Source organism: Jaculus jaculus, chromosome 14 (assembly GCF_020740685.1).
Source record: "Jaculus jaculus isolate mJacJac1 chromosome 14, mJacJac1.mat.Y.cur, whole genome shotgun sequence".
In the NCBI taxonomy this organism is placed as follows: Eukaryota; Metazoa; Chordata; class Mammalia; order Rodentia; family Dipodidae; genus Jaculus; species Jaculus jaculus.
The window spans coordinates 14189177-14207727 of record NC_059115.1 but is presented as its reverse complement, the minus strand read 5'-3'; the positions used below and the strand labels follow the sequence as shown (position 1 = coordinate 14207727).

The 18551-nt window shown below is 49.6% G+C and overlaps 1 protein-coding gene across 1 annotated transcript; it reads right to left on the bottom strand.

The window, feature by feature from the left end:
- Window positions 1-244: 244 nt before the first annotated feature.
- Window positions 245-18435, bottom strand: Isoc2 (isochorismatase domain containing 2). Its single transcript, XM_045134090.1, has 6 exons — window positions 18317-18435; window positions 6464-6604; window positions 5862-6071; window positions 4616-4686; window positions 4397-4514; window positions 245-637 (listed from the first exon to the last, which is right to left on the bottom strand). The coding sequence occupies exons 2-6, from the start codon at window positions 6599-6601 to the stop codon at window positions 545-547; spliced, it is 630 nt and encodes a 209-aa protein (XP_044990025.1). The 5' UTR covers window positions 6602-6604; window positions 18317-18435; the 3' UTR covers window positions 245-544.
- Between the last annotated feature and the right edge of the window lie 116 nt (window positions 18436-18551).

Below are 18551 nucleotides of genomic sequence, written 5' to 3'. Positions count from 1 at the left end.
GAAAGGGGGGGCGGCGTGGCAGCGACCCCGGCCGGCAGCTCTCTCGTGCAGCTGCGCACCGGCTCCGATGCAGATGTGCCCGCGGCCAGCCTTCGCTCGTGTCTCCCGCTGCCTTGGAGCTGGTAGGAGGCGGCGGCACCTCCCCCTCCCCACCTGCAGGAGACCCCCGTTTCTCCAGCCCCGCGGGCCCCAGTAGCCCCCCAGAATACCCTGCCCTCCAAACCCAATAATGGTTCGCTCCACAGCCACATCAGTGTTTATTCTCTTGAGGGGGAGGGTCTGTTGGTGACACTTCTTCCCCCTCCCCAGCCCGCCCTGTAAAGTGGCCCGGGGCCGAACCCCGCCTCCACCTCACCCTCAGCCAATTCCCGCCCAGCACCCAGGAGCCTCATTTGCATTTCCGGGAGCATCTGCCCAATGGGAGAACAGAACCATGCCTCTCCTCCCACGGGGGCGGTACTCCTGGTGGACCGCACCACTCTTGGGATCCAGGGAAAGTGCTTCAAGCCACCAACGTGGGGATGAGAAGGGAGGGTCTATCAAATCAGGGTGTGGAGTTCAGCAAGAGAGGGTTCTGGCCTTGGAAGAGGCCCAGCAGCCCGCTGTCTGGAACGGGGTCCTTAATGATCTTCTGGATCTGTAGGTGGAGGGGGTGGGTGCTGGGTCAGGAAAAGTCAAGATTCCCCATGATGAGAAAGTTGAGGAATAAATCATTTCCCTGATCCTCGCGGCAGCGGTTCTCTCCAGGCTATCCACTTTCCAGAGCTTTCCCGGGGCCTGCCTGCCTCTCAGCACACCTGTCGGCTTAGCTCCGGGGCCGCCATCTTGCTCTTGGTGCCTTGGACCACTAGGGAAGAAGGGCTATTTCGCCTACCACCTTCCTCCTCAGTAGACTCATCTTTCCCACCACGCCTTTTGGCCCCCAGCTCCCCAGACCTGGCCTGAACTGGTCTCTGAACTCCCGACTCCCTTGTGCACTTTGCTGAACAGGGGTAACAAACCACAGTTCCTCCATTAGAAAGTCACACCAAATTTATCTCCAGAAAACTAAACAAAATCAGGGCCCGAAGCTTCCCTACCTCTACCCTGGCTAAGTCCTGATAGCCTGGAAGCTGAAAGTGGCATCCTCACCACATGCCACTTAACTTTTTAAAACAGTTTATTTGACAAGAGAAAGAGGAGGAGAGCCCCCTTGTATATCTGCCTAACGGGGGGGTCCTTGGGGAATTGAACCTTTAGCTTTCCAGGCAAATGCCTTAACCACTAAGCCATGTCTCCAGCCCATTTGTTTTGTTTTTTTTGAGAGAGGGTCTCACTCTAGCCCAGGCTGGCCTCCAACTCACGGTGATCCTCCTACCTCTGCCTCTCAAATGCTGGGATTAAAGGAGTGTGCCACTATGCCCGTGTTAACTGTTAGATTTTAAGAAAGCTGCCTCTTGGGGTTGGCAGTTGCAGATACTTGTTTGCAAAGCCTGCACCCAGGTTCAATTCCATAGCATCCGTGTAAAACTGAGGTATATCATGGCATCATGCATGTTCATACATGTATTTTTTTTTAAATAAGGGGGGCTGCAGAGATGGCACAGGGTTTAAGGAGCTTGCTAGCAAAGTCTGCTGGCCTGAGGTTTGATTCCTGAGGACCCACGTTAGGCCAGATACACAAAGTGGCACATGGATCTGGAGTTTATAGCAGCAGCAGCAGCAAGAGGCTTTGGCACACCCATTATCTCTCAAATTAAAAAAAATATATTTTTAAAGCTGCCTCTCATGGTATCCCCATCCCATTGGGACTGAGTGAGACTGTCATGACCCCAAAGTAAATACCATAACTCCACTTAGGATGAACCCCCCACGGCAACAGTAAGGAGACAAGTATAACCTGTTATTATATAAAATAAAATACAAACTGCCTCTCTTTGTCTTTCTCCACACCTGTGACAGTCCCTCCCCTTCCCCTTCCCTCAAGTGACATAAGTCCTCCTGCCCTAGGCCTTGGATGAGGCCCAGCTACCACCTGTAGCCCTGAGTGGAGAGATGGTATTCCAGGGCACACTTCACCAACGCAGTTTAGCAGGTGGGTCACATAGCAGTAGGCTTGGTCACAGGTGCTCATCTTCCCTTCATTTCACATTGCATATGTCCCCTCCCCTCTCTGAGAAGCCTCTTGGGCTGGGGAAATGGCTCAGCAGTCGAAAGTGCTTGTTTGCTCTACCCAGTAGCTCATGTTCCTCATGTGGCTTTTCATCCCCCAAACATCAGGAGAGCTGAGCCTGCCACTGCCCTGGGGCACCCCAGTGGGTGACCCATTGCTAAAACCCCAAATCTTTATTAAGAGGTGGCTCTGGCTCCTGCTTGCCTCTTCTTCTCCTCAGCCTGCTTAGCACTGACCACACCTGGCTACATAGAGCTCTTGGAATAAGGCAGGCTCAGTCCAAGATCTTGGTTTTTGCCCCAGCTGTCCCTTCTGCCAGGCCCTTTTGTGCACAAGACTGTTCCGTCCTCTCCAGGTCCCGGTTCAACGTTACCTCACTTTTGTCACTTTTGTCACCGCCCTGTGCACATTCCCTTTCCAGGCCCATGCGTTTTACTGGACATGGGCTGGCTTTTTCTTCCTTCTTTTCTCTTATCTCTTCTCCTCTTTTTTCCTTTTTCTTTTTCTTTTTCTCTTTCTCCTTTTCTTTTCTTTTTTTCTTTTTTAGCCCTGGCTGACCTGAAATTCACTCTCTAGTCTCAGGATGGCTTTCAACTCACAGCAATCATCCTGCCTCCTGAGTGCTGGAATTAAAGGTGTGTACCATCATGCCCACTTCTGTTTTTATTTTTATTTTTTGAGAAAGGATCTTATATAGCTCAAGCTGGCCTCAAATTCTCTTTGTAGCTGAGGATGACCTTGAATTTCTAATCCTCCCGCCTCCACTTACCAAGTGCTTTGATTACTGGTGTGTACCACCATGCCTTGTTTGTGGGTGCTGGGAATAAACTCAGGGCTCTGTGCATGTTAGGCAGGCACTGTGCCAACTGAGATGCATACTCTGGTCTGTATTGACATTTAAAATTTTTTTTTGTTTATTTTATTTATTTGAGAGTGACAGAGAGAGAAAGAGGCAGATAGAGAGAAAGAGAGAGAGAATGGGTGCGCCAGGGCCTCCAGCCACTGCAAACGAACTCCAGATGTGTGCGCCCCCTTGTGCATCTGGCTAACGTAGGCCCTGGGGAATTGAGCCTCGAACCGGGGTCCTTAGGCTTCACAGGCAAGCACTTAACCACTAAGCCATCTCTCCAGCCCTGTATTGACATTTTTATCCCCACAGTGCGATGCAAACCCCAGGGAGGCTGGTCTGGCTGAGCACTGTCCCGGGTGTACCACAGTGGTTAGTACAGAGTAGATGGTCAGTAATGCTCATCAGAACTGAATGAAGAGGAGGGAAGAGGACCATGGACCTGGGGTGGGGGTGATCTGGCATCAGGAGGCAGAGGAGGGGTTGCCTAGGATGGTTTCAGTGACTTCCTGGAGAAGATAGCTTTAGAGCCAAGTGAAGGAGGAAGAACAAGACAGGCAAGGGAGGAGAGTCCAGTGGAGACAAAGTAAGCTGAAGGCTTCTCACACTCCTTCTATGCAACTCTCTGCCCACCTGACCTCTACCCCATCAGGTCCTGGTGCCTGCTCCTGCCGTCTTTCGGACGCCAGGCCCATTTCTGGAGTGGTCTTTCTAGTTCCAGGGTCTGACTAGATCCCACGTATACCCTGCTCAAACCCTTGGCCCTTGAGATGGAGAAACAGCAGGACTACAGTCCCTAATCCTCTCCCCTCCTCCTCACTCAGTGCTGTTGAACATTTACTGGGCATCTGCTCTGTGCTGGCCACTGAGGTACATCCAGGACAGTGGCAGGCTCAACCTCCCTGGAGTTTGCATGGCATGTGGGATAAAAAGCCCTCAAGGCTGGGGATGAAGCCAGGTGGAGAGCTTGCCTAGCGTGCGCTAAGCCCTGGGTTCCGACCCCAGCACCACACACAATGGGAAGGGGATCAGATGCTCAAGGCCATCCTTGGCTACAAAGCAAGTTTGAGGCCAGCTTAGGCTATAGGAAACCCTGTCAAGGGAAGAGGGAGAGGCCGGGAGTGGTGTAGCACTCCTTTAATCCCAGCACTGAGGAGGCAGAAGTAGGAGGATCGCCATGAGTTCCAGACTACTCTGAGATTACATAGTGAATTCTAGGTCAGCCTAGACGAGAGCAACACCTCACCTCGAAGAAAAAGAAAGGGGGGGTCGAGGGAGGGGGGAGAAGGAAGAAGGGAGGGAAAGGGAGAAAAGGAAGGAAGAAAGGAGGAAGATAGTTCTCCTATGCATGGAGGCAGGGGAGGCCAGATGGTGGGACCCAGTGGCCCCTGACTTACCTCCTTGAACTGCGGGTGGGCGGCATCCCTCACAAGCTGCAGAATGAGTCCTTCGCTGGTGGAGAGGAAGACCCCACTCTGGCGCATGCGGGCCAAAGCCACAAGACGGTCCACCTGGCTGCAGGAGAGGGAGAGAGGGAAGGCAAGTGTCCACACTGCAGCATGCCTGACTCCCAGCTGCCCCCACACGCCCACCACCGCAGGGACCTTCTCACTCACCTGCGAGAAGAGCAGGCATCCACCACCACGTGGACCTGCAGCCCTCGGTCCAGGAGGTCCAGGGCCGTGTTCTAGACGCGGGGGCGGGGGGAGGGGGAGGAGGGAAGATCAGAACCAGACCCAGAATAGGAAAAGGAGGTTCCTGTGAGGGATTGGGGACCCCAGGTCAGAACTGGGAACTTGAGGGCTGGAGAGACATCTCAGGGGTTAAGGTGCTTGCCTACAAAGCCTAAGAATCCCTCAGAACCCATGTAAACCAGATGCACAAAGTGGCACGTGCATCTGGAGTTCGTCTTCAGTGGCAGAGGCCCTGGCATGCCCATTCTCTCTCTCTCTCAAACAATAAATAATTTTTTAAAGGGCTGAATAAAGATACCTGCCTGTGAAGCCTAAGGTCCCATGTTCAACTCTCCAGGTCCCACGTAAGCTAGATGCACAAGGTGACATGCACAAAGTCACACATATGTACAAGGCGACACATACATCTTTAATTCAATTGCAGTGGCTGGAAGCCCTGGCACGGCAATTCTCACCCTCTCTCTTTTAAAAAAAAATATATATATAAATTACAGGGCCAAAGGGATGGCTTAGTGGTTAAAGTGCTTGTTTGCAAAGCCAAAGGACCCAGGTTCGATACCTCAGGACCCACATATGCCAGATGTACAAGGTGTAGCCAGCCGTGGTGGTGCACACCTTTAACCTCAGTACATGTGAGGCCAAGGTAGGAGGATCACCTTGAATTCCAGGCCACCATGAGACTACAGAGTGAATTCCAGGTCAGCCTGGGCTAGAGTGAGACCCTACCTCAAACAACAACAAAAAAAAACAAACAAGGTGGTGCACACATCTGGAGTTCATTTGCGGCGGCTAAAGGCCCTGGTGCACCCATTCTCTCTATGTCTGCCTCGTTCTCTCTTTCTCAAATAAATATTTTTTTTTAAATTACAAAAAAAAAAAAAAAAAAAAGTCTAAGGACTCAAGTTCAATTCCCCGGTACCCACATAAAGCGAGATGCACAAGATGGCACGTTAGCTGGAGTTTGTTTGCAGTGAGCCGTGGTGTGCCCATTCTTTCTGCTTTCAAAGAAATATATAAAGTATCTTAAAAAGAAAGAACTTGGATCTTCAGATGGGGATAAGAAAGGCTCAGGTCCCAGCCAGGGTCCCAGAGTAGGATAAAGAGCTGAGGTCAGGGTGGAGGGTGAACAGATGAGCCCAGGGGACCCAGGAGCCAGACAGGGTCTCACCAAGATGCAGGCTTGGGTCTCAATGCCACAGAGCAGCACAGACTGCAGCTGAGGCAGGCGGTCCAATTCCTGCTGCAAAGCAGGCACCATGCTGAAGCAGGTCTTGCTCAGTGGCTTAAGGCCTGCCGCCCCCAGCTCTGGCACTGTGGGGCCCAGGCCCTGTGGGTACTGCTCTGTCAGCACAGCTGGGACATTCAGCAGCCTGGCCACCTGCATGGGGCGGGGAACAAAAGCCTAAATGAGAGGACAGAGGGCTGGGGCAGGATTCCAGGGCCTAAGGGAGGAAGATTAGGGCCTGAACCCCTGAGTCTGAAGGGCTGGGGTGTGGATCCCTGAATCAAAGAGGAAGGCTAGACCACGGGGTATAAGAGAGAAGGATTATTGTCTGGACCCCAGTGTTTGAGGGACGTGGGCTAGAACCTGGATTCCTGGGTCTGACAGAGGAAGGCTCGGGCTTGAACTCTTGTGTCTGAGGGAGAAGTGCTGGGGCCTGGCTCTTGGATCTGAGGGAGGAGGGCTGGGGCCTGGGCTCCTAGATCTGATGGAAGGATGAGATATGGACCCTGGGTCATGGGTCTTGGGAAGGAGAAGCGGGCACATACCTTAAGCATTCGAGCAGCGACGGACACGATCTGGGGGAAGTAGGAGATGGTGGTGCGGAACTTCTCCTGCATGTCACACAGGAACAGGATAGAGGATTCTGGGTGAACCCGGCCCAGGCTAGTCCTGGCTGCTGCCATTTCCTGTGGGTGGGCAGAGGGTGGTGGGAAGGGTCAGGTGAGAATAAGGTGGGTTCAGGACCTTGTCCACAGTCCAGGAACCTCAAGTTTGCAGCTCATGTAACTTATGTATTTGCCTCCCACCTCTAGGCCTTGGCACCTGCTGTCGCTTGGTCGGGACTATGTTCCGTTCCTCTTCTGATCCTTTGTGAGAGTACCTCCCCAGAAAGCCTTCTTGGGCCACGTTTACCCTGGCTCCAGTGTCTCTCCCCAAGACGATACAAGTTCAACAAGCAGTTCTGTGACCTCAGTTTCCACCTGCCTCTAACAGGGAGCTCTGTTAGGCCTCCCCTGGGGGGAAACTGAGTCATAAGCTGTAAAGTGACCTGCCCAGGGTATACAGAGCTAGAACATTACCTCTGAGTATAAAAGAGCCACATTCTCTCTGACAGAAACAGGATCTTGCTCTGTCACTCACACTGGCCTCAAATTTAACAATCCTCCCTGTCTCAGCCTCTTGAGTTCGGAGATTACAGATGCATGACATCCACCATGCTGGGCTCTTTGGGATCCTTGAAGTCTGGCTTCCCCAGCATGGCCAATGAACGGCTTCTTTCCAACCCTCAGTTTACATACGTGGAAAACATTATTACTGAACTCCCTTTCAAGTCTCAGATATTAGAGGTGGAATATCCACACAATGGGATATCACTCAGTCATAGAAAGTAATGAAATGGATGACCAGGCATGGTGGCGCTCGCTTTTAGTCCCAGGACTCGGGAGACAGAAGTAGGAGGATCACTATGAGTTCGAGTCCACCCTGAGACTACCCAGTGAATTCCAGGTTAGCCTGAGCTAGAGCATGACCCTACCTTGGAAAAAAAAAAAAGGAGAGAGAAAGTAATGAAATGGGCTGGAGAGATGGGTTAGTGGTTAAGGTGCTTGCCTGCAAAGCCTAACGACTCAGGTTCGATTTCCTAGGACCCTGGTAAACCAGTTGTACAAAGTGGTGCGTGTGTCTAGAGTTTATCTGCAGTGCCTGGAGACCCTGGCCCAGCCATTTTCTGTATCTGCCTCTTTCTGTCTCTCTCAAAAAATATATATTTTTTTAAAAAAAGAAACTGATGAAACCTGGGCTGGGGAGAGAGCTCAGTTAATAAAGTGTTTGTCTACCAAGCATAAAGACCCAAGTCGCTCCCCCAGAACCCATGTAGATGCCATGTGTGGTGGCATGCACCTGACCAGTAATCCTAATGCTGTCCAGTTAGTCTAGTCTAACTGGTGAGGTTTAGGCCAATGGCATACGAGTATATGGGGCTGGAGAGATGGCTCAGTAGTTAGGGTGCTTGCTTACAAAGCTTGAAGACCCAGGTTCGATTCCTCAGTACCCATGTAAAAGCTAGATGCACAAAGTGGCACATGCATCTGGAGTTCATTTGCAGTGGCCTGGTGCACCCATTCCACATCCCCTCCCCCTCTGCTTGCAAATAAAGTTAAAGCAAAACCAGGGGCTGGGGAGATGGCTTAGCAGTTAAGGCACTTGCCTAAAAGACCAAAGGACCCAGGTTCAATTCCCCAGGACCCACATAAGCCAGAGAGGAGCGCATGTGTCTGGAGTTTTTTTTTGTAGCAGCTGGAGGCCCTGGTGCACCCATTCTGCCTCTCTCTTAAATATATTAAAAAATGTAAAAAACCAACAACAAATGGACAGATGGGATAAAGTGTTTGCCACTCCAGCTGGAACGTGAGTTCCATCCCCAGACCCCATGAGGGGTGGGGGACACAACTGGGCCTGTGAAGGGCATCTATATAACCCCAGCATGCTGTTGCTGACCCGCTCAAAGCCTGGTGTGACCCCACAGGGTGCCTGACTTCTTTTTTTTTTTCTTTTCACAATTTTTATTAACATTTTCCATGTGCCTGACTTCTATATACCCAGGACTGGCCATGGCATGTCCCTGGGAAGCTTGTGTTGTTTCTGGATCCCCAAGTGGCTGCACAACTGGAGGTTCCGGCTGGGCTTTTCTCTGTAGGCCTCTCCCCCATTGTGCACAGGCTTGTTTGTCCTCATTCATTACTCACTTAGGAAATGGAGAAGGCACTTTGCTGAAGGAGGTGGCCGGTGGCATTAAGCAATGAACCAGTATTTCCTCCCCTCTCTCCTCTCCCCTCCCTTTTTCTTTTCTTTTTTTTTTTTATTTGGCTTTTCGAGGTAGGGTCTTGCTCTAGCCCAGGCTGACCTAGAAGTCACTATGTAGTCTCAGGGTGGCCTCAAACTTACGGCGATCCTTCTCCCTCTGCCTCTGTGTGCTGTGATTAGCCTGGCTGTCTCTCTGTCTTTCTCTTATTCACTTCAGAGACAGACAGACAGACAGAGGGGGGAGAGTGGGGGGAGGGAGAGAGAGAATGAGAATGGGCATGCCATGGCCTTCAGCCACTGCAAATGAACTGCAGAAACATGCGCCACCTTGTGCATCTGGCTTACGTGGGCCTGGGGGAATTGAACCTAGGTCCTTTCGCTTTGCAGGCAAGTGTCTTAGCTGCTATTTCTCTGGCCCAGAAACACTATTTTCTTAAGCTATGTGGTATGTACAAGGAGGAGCACAGCCTCTAAGCTGAGCAGCTGGGAGGCGGACACAGGATGCTCAGGAGTTGAAGACCTTCCTTGGCTACAAAGCTAGTTGGATACTAGCCTGGGCTACTTAGCTATGTGTGTGTGTGTGGAGAGACGTATACACATACACACACACACATATTTAAATTTATTTACATGTGTGTATATGTATGGGTGTGCCAGGGTCTCTTGTCTCTGCAAATGAATGCTAGATGCTGGTTTTGACTTTAAAATGTAGCTGTGCATGATGGGATTACACGTGTGCACCACCACACTGGTTTATGAGGTGCTGGGAATCAAATCCAGAGCTTCATGCATGCTAAGCAAGCACTGTACCAGCCCTCAAAGTGAACTTTTTGTTGTTGTTGTTGTTCATTTTTTATTTATTTATTTGAGAGCGACAGACACAGGGAGAAAGACAGATAGAGGGAGAGAGAGAGAATGGGCGCGCCAGGGCTTCCAGCCACTGCAAACGAACTCCAGACGCATGCGCCCCCTTGTGCATCTGGCTAACGTGGGACCTGGGGAACCAAGCCTTGAACTGGGGTCCTTAGGCTTCAGAGGCAAGCGCTTAACTGCTAAGCCATCTCTCCAGCCCAAACTTTTTTTTTTTTTTTGAGGTAGGGTGTTGCTCTAGCCCAGGTTGACCTGGAATTCACTATGTAGTCTCAGGGTGACCTTGAACTCATGGAGATCTTCTTACCTCTGCCTCCTAAGTACTGGGATTCAAGGCATGCACCACTATACCAAGCAAAGTGACCAGATTTTGCTAAACATACACCTGGCAGTTATTCCCCAGCCATAAAAAGCCTGGCCTCATGGCTTTTCCATCTTGAGGTCAGATATGGAACCCTACCCACACAAGGCTCCAGCCTCAGCCCAGCTAAGTTCCATCTCCAGGGCTCTGTTCTCTTTTTCTGGAAGACCCTTTTATTATTGTTGTTGTTGTTCCTTGTTTTCTGAGGTAGGGTTTCACTCCAGCCCAGGCTTTCCTGGGATTCACTATGTAGTCACAGGCTGGCCTTGAACTCACAGTGATCCTCCTCCCTCTGCCTCCAGAGTGCTGGGATTAAAGACATACATCACTACACCCAGCTTATTTATTTTTCAAGCAGAGGGAGAGAAGAGAAGACAGAGAGAGAATGGGGGCGTCAGGGCCTCCAGCTGATGCAAATGGATTCCAGATGCACGTGCCACTTTGTGCATCTCGCTTTACATGGGTACTAGGGAATCAAACCCAGGTTGTTAGGCTTTATAGGCAAGCACCTTAACTGCTGGGCCTTTTCTCCAACTCCCCCCTTTTAGAATATTTTATTTGGGAGAGAGAGAGAGACACGCAGAGAGAGCATGTGTGGGTGTGCTAGAGCACCCTGCCACGGCAAACAAACTCCAGATGCATGCACCACACATTATGCATCTAGCATTACGTGGGTCTTGGGGAATTGAATCTGGGACATTAGGCTTTGCAAGCAAGTACCTCTAAACATTGAGTAGTCCTCTCAGCCCTGGAAGACCCTTCTCTTTGTTTTCAGATTTTTTTTTTTTCGAGGTAGGGTCTCACTGTAGCCCAGGCTGACCTGGGATTCACTATGGAGTCTCAGGGTGGCCTTGAAAGCACGGTGATCCTCCTACCGCTGCCTCCCGAGTGCTGGGATTAAAGGCATGTGCCGCCACACCTGGCTTTCAGATTTTTTTTTATTAGTTATGGACATACTCAGTATATAAACAGTACATGTTGGTACCATCCTCAGCCTCATCCCTGTCCCCCCTCCAAAGGGACCCTCCTCATTTGGGATGCCGGTTAATCCCATGGGGATTGTGGGTCGTACATTGTGGGGGTAGCCATCAGTTGTGGAGAAGAGACAATGTCTTTGTGCATAATGTCCCAACTTGGGGCTCTAAAAAAATCTTTCTGCCCTCTTTTCCAGAAAATTCTCTGAGTCATGTTGGGTACATTTTAAGCCCACTTCAGTGATGGGCTCTTAGGAGCCTCAGGATCTCTGGTTTGGTAGGAGTTGAGTGTCCTCAATGTCTATCTCCTCTATCCTTGTGCTGATACCAGGTTCACTAAGAAAGCAGCACTCTTGCTCATTTCCCCAGTTCCTCTGTGGTTTCAGATGGAGCCCTGGTGAGGCTGGAAGACACTCTTTTTTTTTTTTTTAAAGATTTATTTTATTTATTAGAGAGACAGAGAAGGAAGGAGGAAGGGAGGGAGAAAATGAAAATGAGCATGCCAGGGCCTGTAGCCACTGCAAACGAACTCCAGATGCATGTGCCATCTTGTGCATCTGGCTTACATGGGACCTGGAGAATCAAACCTGGATCCTTCGGCTTCGCAGGTAAGTGCCTTAAATGCTAAGCCATCTCTCCAGCCCAGAAGATCCTTCTGACTCCCACTTTGAGGACAAGCACTCTCAGCGGACAATAAGAGACATATTTTCTGAGGGAATGTCTAAACTAGGGAGCTAAATGGTGGGGAGACCCAGTCCCTGGAAGCCTGATGAGGAGAGTAGGGAATCCCTGAGGGTTAGGACTAGAGGGAAGGAGTATCAGAAAACCTGACAAGTGTCTGGCAGGGTTCTCTATTAAGCTGGCAGGAGAGTGGACTGGAGTGTAACCAAGCCAAGGGAGAGTCACATGCCACAGTCCTCAAAATGATAAAAGACACTCACCCTTTGACCCAGAAATTTGCTCCTAAGTATTTATTTGGCAGCAGCCAGGATACTCAGCACAGGACTCTGAATAGACTCTAGAGGCAAAAGGTCAAAAAATACAGCTGCACATGCCTTTAATCCCAGCACTCAGGAGGCAGAAGTAGGAGGATTCCAGAGTGTTTGTGGCCACCCTGAGACTACATAGTGACTTCCTGGGCAGCCTGGGCCACAGTGAGACCCTATCTCAAAAAACAACAACAACAAAATTAAAAATAGGGCTGGAAGGATTGCTTAGTGGTTAAGGCATTTGCCTGCAAAGCTAAAGGACCCAGGTTCAATTCCCTAGGACCCATGTTAGCCAGACGCACAAGGGGGCACATGAGTCTGGAGTTCATTTACAGTGGCCGGAAGCCCTGGGATGCCCATATTCTCATTCTCTCTCTCTCTGTCAAATAAATAAATAAATAAATATAAAAAGAAATTAAAAATTAAAGTAAAGAGGCCCGGAAGATGGCTAGTGCTCAGTGGTTAAAGGCACCTGCTTGCAAAGTCTGCTGGGCTGGGGTTCAATGCCCCAGCTATCCATGTAAAGCTGGATGGGCCATTCATTTACAGCAATAAGAGATCTTGGCATGCCTATATCTATAAACACCCACACACATACACACAAATCAAATTATTTGAGAGACAGAGAGATAATGGGTGTACCAGGGCCTTCATGCACTGCAAGCAAACTCCAGACACGTGCACCCCTTGTGTGCATGTACAACATGCAAGCTGGCGTCACTGTGCATCTAGTTTACGTGGGACCTGGAGATCTGAGCATGAGTTCTTAGGCTTCTCAGGCAAGCGCCTTAACCACTAAACTTAAACCATTCCAGCCTAAAACAAACTTTTAAAAAAGCAAAAATTGTTTAATTTTGTGCTGAGGAAACAGCTCAGTGGTTAAAGGCACTTGCTTGCAAAGACTGTAGGCCAGGATTCAATTTCCCAGAATCTACATAAAAAGCTGGAAAAAAAGTGGCATGTGACCTAGGACAATGGGAGGCAGAGCCAGGAGAATATGTGGCTTGTGGGCCAGTTAGTCTGACATTTACTTTTTAATTAATTATTTATTTAACAGCAACAGACACAGAGAGAAAGACAGATAGAGGGAGAGAGAGAGAATGGGCGCGCCAGGGCTTCCAGCCACTGCAAACGAACTCCAGACGCGTGCGCCCCCTTGTGCATCTGGCTAACGTGGGACCTGGGGAACCGAGCCTCGAACCGGGGTCCTTAGGCTTCACAGGCAAGCGCTTAACCGCTAAGCCATCTCTCCAGCCCTTATTTTTTAATTTTATTTAAATATTTTCAGGAGATAGAGGGGGGGAAGGGAAGGAGAGGGAGAGAAAGAGAATGAATGGGTACAGTCAGGGCCTCCAGCAACTGCAAACAAACTCCAGATGCATGCACCACCTTGTGTATCTGGCTTTATGTGGATCCTGGGGGGATTGAACCCCGGTTGCTAGGATTTGAAGGCAAGTGCCTTAACCGCTGAGCCACCTCTCCAGCCCTGGTATGACGCTCTTTTGTAGTCTGGTAGTTTGCAGCAGCAAGAGACCCTATCTCAAAGAAGGTGCCGCAGGGTTGGGAAGAAGATAGTTCAGTGGTTAAAGGCACTTGCTTGCAAAGCTTGCTGGCCCAGATTCAATTTCTTAGTACCTCCATAAACGCCAGATGCACAAGGTGGTGCATGCATTTAGAATTTGTTTGCAGTGGCAGAAAGGCCCTGGCATGCCCATGCTTTCTTTCTCTCTCTCTCAAATAAGCGAAATTTGGAAAACAAAACAAAACAAAAACAAAAGGTGGAGTTCAGACACTCTGACCTTTGACCTCGACATGCTGAGCCACATGCACTGGCTCACTCCCACACACAAATAAAACTTTCTAATCTTTAACAATGGGATCCTGAAAAAAACGTAGCACCTGGTCCCTTGGTAGCCCACAATCGCTTACATAAGCATTAACAAGAGCCTAGTTTAACTCCTAATAATCCAGGATGCCTTACCCTCAATTAGGAAGTGGGTTTGCTGTGGCTATACTACAGTGTTTTCATGTCTTCATGGAGACCTGGTCTCCAAAAAAACAAGCCCTGTCTGGCCTTGGATTCAATCCACCAGCCACAGCCTCTCAAGTGTTGGGATTACAGGTATGAGTCCCCATGGCTAGCTAATGCTTCTATTTTATTATTATTATGAGTTTTTCTTTTTCTTTTTAATTTTTGGCTTTTCAAGGTAGGGTTTCACTCTAGCCCAGGCTGACCTGGAATTCACTATGTAGTCTCAGGGTGGCCTTGAACTCACTGCAATCCTCCTACCTCTGCCTCCCCAGTGCTGGGATTATAGGCCACCACGCCCGCAAGGAAGGGGAGGAGGATGAGAATGCCGGGTCCTCTTGCCACTACACAGGAACTCCAGATGGATGTGACACTTTGTGCCTCTCGCTTTATGTAGGTACTTGAGAATTGAACCCATTCACTGGCTGGCTTTGCAAGCAAGCTTTTCTTAAATATATTTTTTATTTTATTTATTTGACAGAGAGAGAGACAGAAAGAGAGAAGGAGGCAGACACACAGAGAGAATGGGCACATCAGGGCCTCCAGCCACTGCAAATGAACTCCAGATGCCTGCACCACCTTGTGCAATCTTACTTACCAGATACCTAGGTACTGGAAAATAGAAGCTGGGTCCTTTGGCTTTGCAGGCAACAGCTATAATCACTAAGCCATCTCTCCAGCCCCAAGCATTTTTTTTTGCAAGCAATTACCTTTAACCACTGAGCCATCTCTCCAGCCCCCATATGTACATTTAAAAAAATATTTATTTGAGAGACAGAGAGAAAGAGGCAGCTATAGAGAGAATGAATAGGTGAACAGGGCCTCTAGCCCTGCAAACTCTAGATGTATGTGCCACCTTGTGCTTATGCGGACACTGGAGAATCAAACTTGGGTCCTTGGGCTTTGCAGGCAAGTGCCTTAACTGCTAAGCCATCTCTCCAGCTGCCCTTTTGGTTTGGTGTTTTTTTTTTTTTTTGTTTTTTTTTTTTTAAGGTATGGTCTTGCTGTGGCTCAGGCTGACCTGGAATTCACTACATAGTCTCAGAGTGGCCTAAAACTCATGGCAATCCTCCAGCCTCCCCCCACCCAACATCTATATTTTTGAGATAGCTTCATATAGCCCAAACTGACCCTGAACTCTTTTTTATTTTTATTTATTTGAGACTGGCAGACAGAGAAAGAGTCAAATAGGGAGAGAGAGAATGGGTGTGCCAGGGCCTCCAGCCACTGCAAACAAACTCCAGATGTATGCGTCTCCTTGTGCATCTGTCTGACGTGGGTCCTGGGGAATTGAGCCTCGAACTGGGGTCCTTAGGCTTCACAGTCAAGCGCTTAACCGCTAAGCCATTTCTCCAGCCCTTGATCCTGAACTCTGGATCCTCCCATTACTGCCTCTGCCTCCGAAGGGCTGGGATTATAGATGTGAGCCACTATGCCTGGCTTTAATACTTTTAATTTTGAGCCAGTCTTGTTCAATTGCTTAGGCTGGCTTTGGATTTGCAATCTTCCTGCTTCTGCTTCCAGAATGGCTGTGATACACAAGCCTGACAGACACTAATTCTTTGAAGGTGGAAACAACGACAGAGAAGGTCACAGCAATGAGGGCAAGTGTTCAAGAGAAGTAAAATGGTTAAGTTGGAGAGACGGCTTAGCAGTCAAGGCACTTGCCTGTGCAGGCTAAGGACCCAGGTTTGATTCCCCAGTACCCATGTAAGCCAGATGCACAAGGTGGTCCATGTGTCTGCAGTTTGTATGCAGTGGCCAGAGGCCCTGGTGTGCCTATTTCATCTGCTTCTCTTTCTCAAATAAAAAATAAAATAAAAAACAGGGCTGGAGAGATGGTTTAGCAGTTAAGCGCTTGCCTATGAAGCCTATGGACCCTAGTTTGAGGCTCAGTTCCCCAGGCCCCATGTTAGCCAGATGCACAAGGGGGCACATCTGGCGTTTGTTTTGCTGTGGCTAGAGGCCCTGGCACAGCCCATTCTCTCTATATATCTGCCTCTTTCTCTGTTGCTGTCAAATAAATAAATAAATAATTTTAAAAAGGCAACATCACATACGGAATGCTCCCACTTGTGCCAAGACAGCACGGAGATTGTGTCCACACTGCTTAGACCTGAAGGACTTACACTTAGCTGAGAAACTGGTCTCTGGGAAACACACTGTGAAGGAGACGTGACCTTGGCTGTGTCCTATTCTGCTGGAGTTCTATTTTGAGGCAAGGTCTCAAGTAGCTTAGGCTGGCCTTGAACTCACCACTGTCCTACCCCTGCATCTTTAGTGCTGGGATTAAAGGTGTGCACCACCACGCCCAGCTGAAGCTTAACTCCTGATTCTTCCACCTCCTCCCGCCAAGTGCTGGGATCACCTCAACTGGGTTGAGACTCCTCTTTTTACAAATTACTTATTTATGAGAGAGGGATGGGGAGAGGGAGGCAGGCAGACAGAGAGAATAGGCACACCAGGGCCTCCAGCCACTGCAAATGACCTCCAGATGCATGTGCCACCTGTGCATCTGGCTTACGTGGATCCTGGGAAATCAAACCTGAGTTCTTTGGCTTTGTAGGCAAGTGCCTTAACGGCTAAGCTATCTCTCCAGCCCCACTTAAAAAAAAAAAAAAGCTTAGGGCTGGAGAGATGGCTTAGCGGTTAAGCGCTTGCCTGTGAAGCCTAAGGACCCCGGTTCGAGGCTCGGTTCCCCAGGTCCCACGTTAGCCAGATGCACAAGGGGGCACACGCGTCTGGAGTTCGTTTGCAGAGGCTGGAGGCCCTGGCGCGCCCATTCTCTCTCTCTCTCCCTCTATCTGTCTTTCTCTCTGTGTCTGTCACTCTCAAATAAATAAATAAAATAAATAAATAAATAAATAAAATTTTTAAAAAAAAGTTTATTTGCAAGCAGAGACAGACAGACCAAGAGATGACATACAGAGAGAATAGGTGCACTGAGGCCTTTAGCCTCTGCAAATAAACTCTAGACGCATGCACCTCTTCATGCACCTGGCTTTATGTGGGTACTGGGGAATCAAACCAGGGTCATTAAGCTCTGCAGCCATCTGTCTTAACCTCTAAGCCATCTCTCCAGCCTAAGAATCCACTTTTTGAAAAGATATTTGAGAACGAGAGAGAGACAGACACTGACTGTGTGAGTGTGTATAGGAATGCTAGGACATCCTGCCAACTGCTACTGAACTCCAAATGCACGTGCCACATTGTACATGTGGCTTTAGGTGGGTAGTGGGGAACTGAACCCAGACATCGGGCTTTGCAAGCAAGCACCTTTTAACAGCTGAGCCATGTCTCCAGCCCTCGACTCCACTTCTTGATTGAGACCTATCTGCACCTGAGTGTTCACCTGGTGAAACGCTAGCCCAGCTTCGCATTTGTGCCTCATTGCCAATTATTGCATACTTCCATTAAAGGTTTTCATTTATTTAATTTTTCTTTTTTTCTCAATTTTTAATAACATTTTCCATGATTATAAAAAGTAGCCCATGGTAATACCCTCCCCCCCCCAACGTTCCCCTTTGAAATTCCATTCTCCATCATATCCCCTCCCCATTATTTTATTTTTCTAGGTTTTCAAAATAAGAAAAAAGTGCACAGGGCTACAGAGATGGCTCAGTGGTTTTGAGGAGCTTGCCTGCAAAGCCTAACTACTGGGTTCAATTCCCCAGTACCCACATAAAGCCAGATTAGTGTGGGGTACAACCTAAAACATTAATTGGGACCTGAGGTGAGAGGAACTTGTTTGGGCGAGAAAATGACCAATTTGGGGGACTGTGTGTATTGGAAATAAAAGGTGAGGCACCGGGCATAGTGGTTCATGACTAGAGGTTGCGTTCCAAGACCAGTCTGGGGTACAGAGTGAGTTCCAGGTCAACGTGGGCTCCAGAAAGACCCTGCCTCAAAACAGGAAAAAAGTGAGACAGGAGGTACAGGTCTAGGCTGGAGACAGATTTGGGGGTGCTGGTGCGTCTTGAGAAGGTTCAGGGACAAGACCCAGGTGGGGTGGAGCTTTCAGAGCCTGAAATGAGAGGCAGCTTTGGCCAGGCGGGAACTGGAGATGGGGCTGTGTTTGCTTCTCCAGGTGCGATGTTACCCAGTCCTGAAGCCCGGACTTCCAAGGTGTGTGAACTGGGGGACAAGTCACTCTCTACCTAGGCCTCAGTTACCCGTTTGGGCGACAGGAAGATGAAAAAACTACCTACGCACAGGGGGTGCTGATGCAAAACTTGGCTCTGGAGAGAGTGAAGTCCCGCCCTGGCCTGAGGACTAGCTGAAGTCCCACCCTGGCTAGGACGCGTTCGTTTCCCCATCAGCAAGCCTCTGGGAAGGTCAGTGTCGGAGCAGTGCGCGCAGCCAGGGGGACTTACCCGGAAGATGCCAGGTTCGAGCCCGACCGGCCCCTCCAACAGTTGAAGCCGAAGGATTTCCACCACAGGACTCCGCCCCGGTTCAGGGGTCGGTCACTGCTTTTTTGCTTGTTTTTTTTTTTTTTCCTTAACCTGTCCGGACACGTGGTCCACGCCCCTGGCGTCTGGTGCCCGCCCCCCAAGGCCGAGATATCCAATCGGCTCTCGCCTTGCAGTGCACCGCCCATCTGCGGGG

Coding starts and splice junctions, on each gene's coding strand:
- Isoc2 (XM_045134090.1), bottom strand. CDS start 6,601: ATGGCAGCAGCCAGGACTAGCCTGGGCCGGGTTCACCCAGAATCCTCT. Junction 6,072..6,463: donor TCGCTGCTCGAATGCTTAAG/GTATGTGCCCGC, acceptor CGCCCCATGCAG/GTGGCCAGGCTGCTGAATGT. Junction 638..4,396: donor CCCACCCGCAGTTCAAGGAG/GTAAGTCAGGGG, acceptor CTCCACCTACAG/ATCCAGAAGATCATTAAGGA.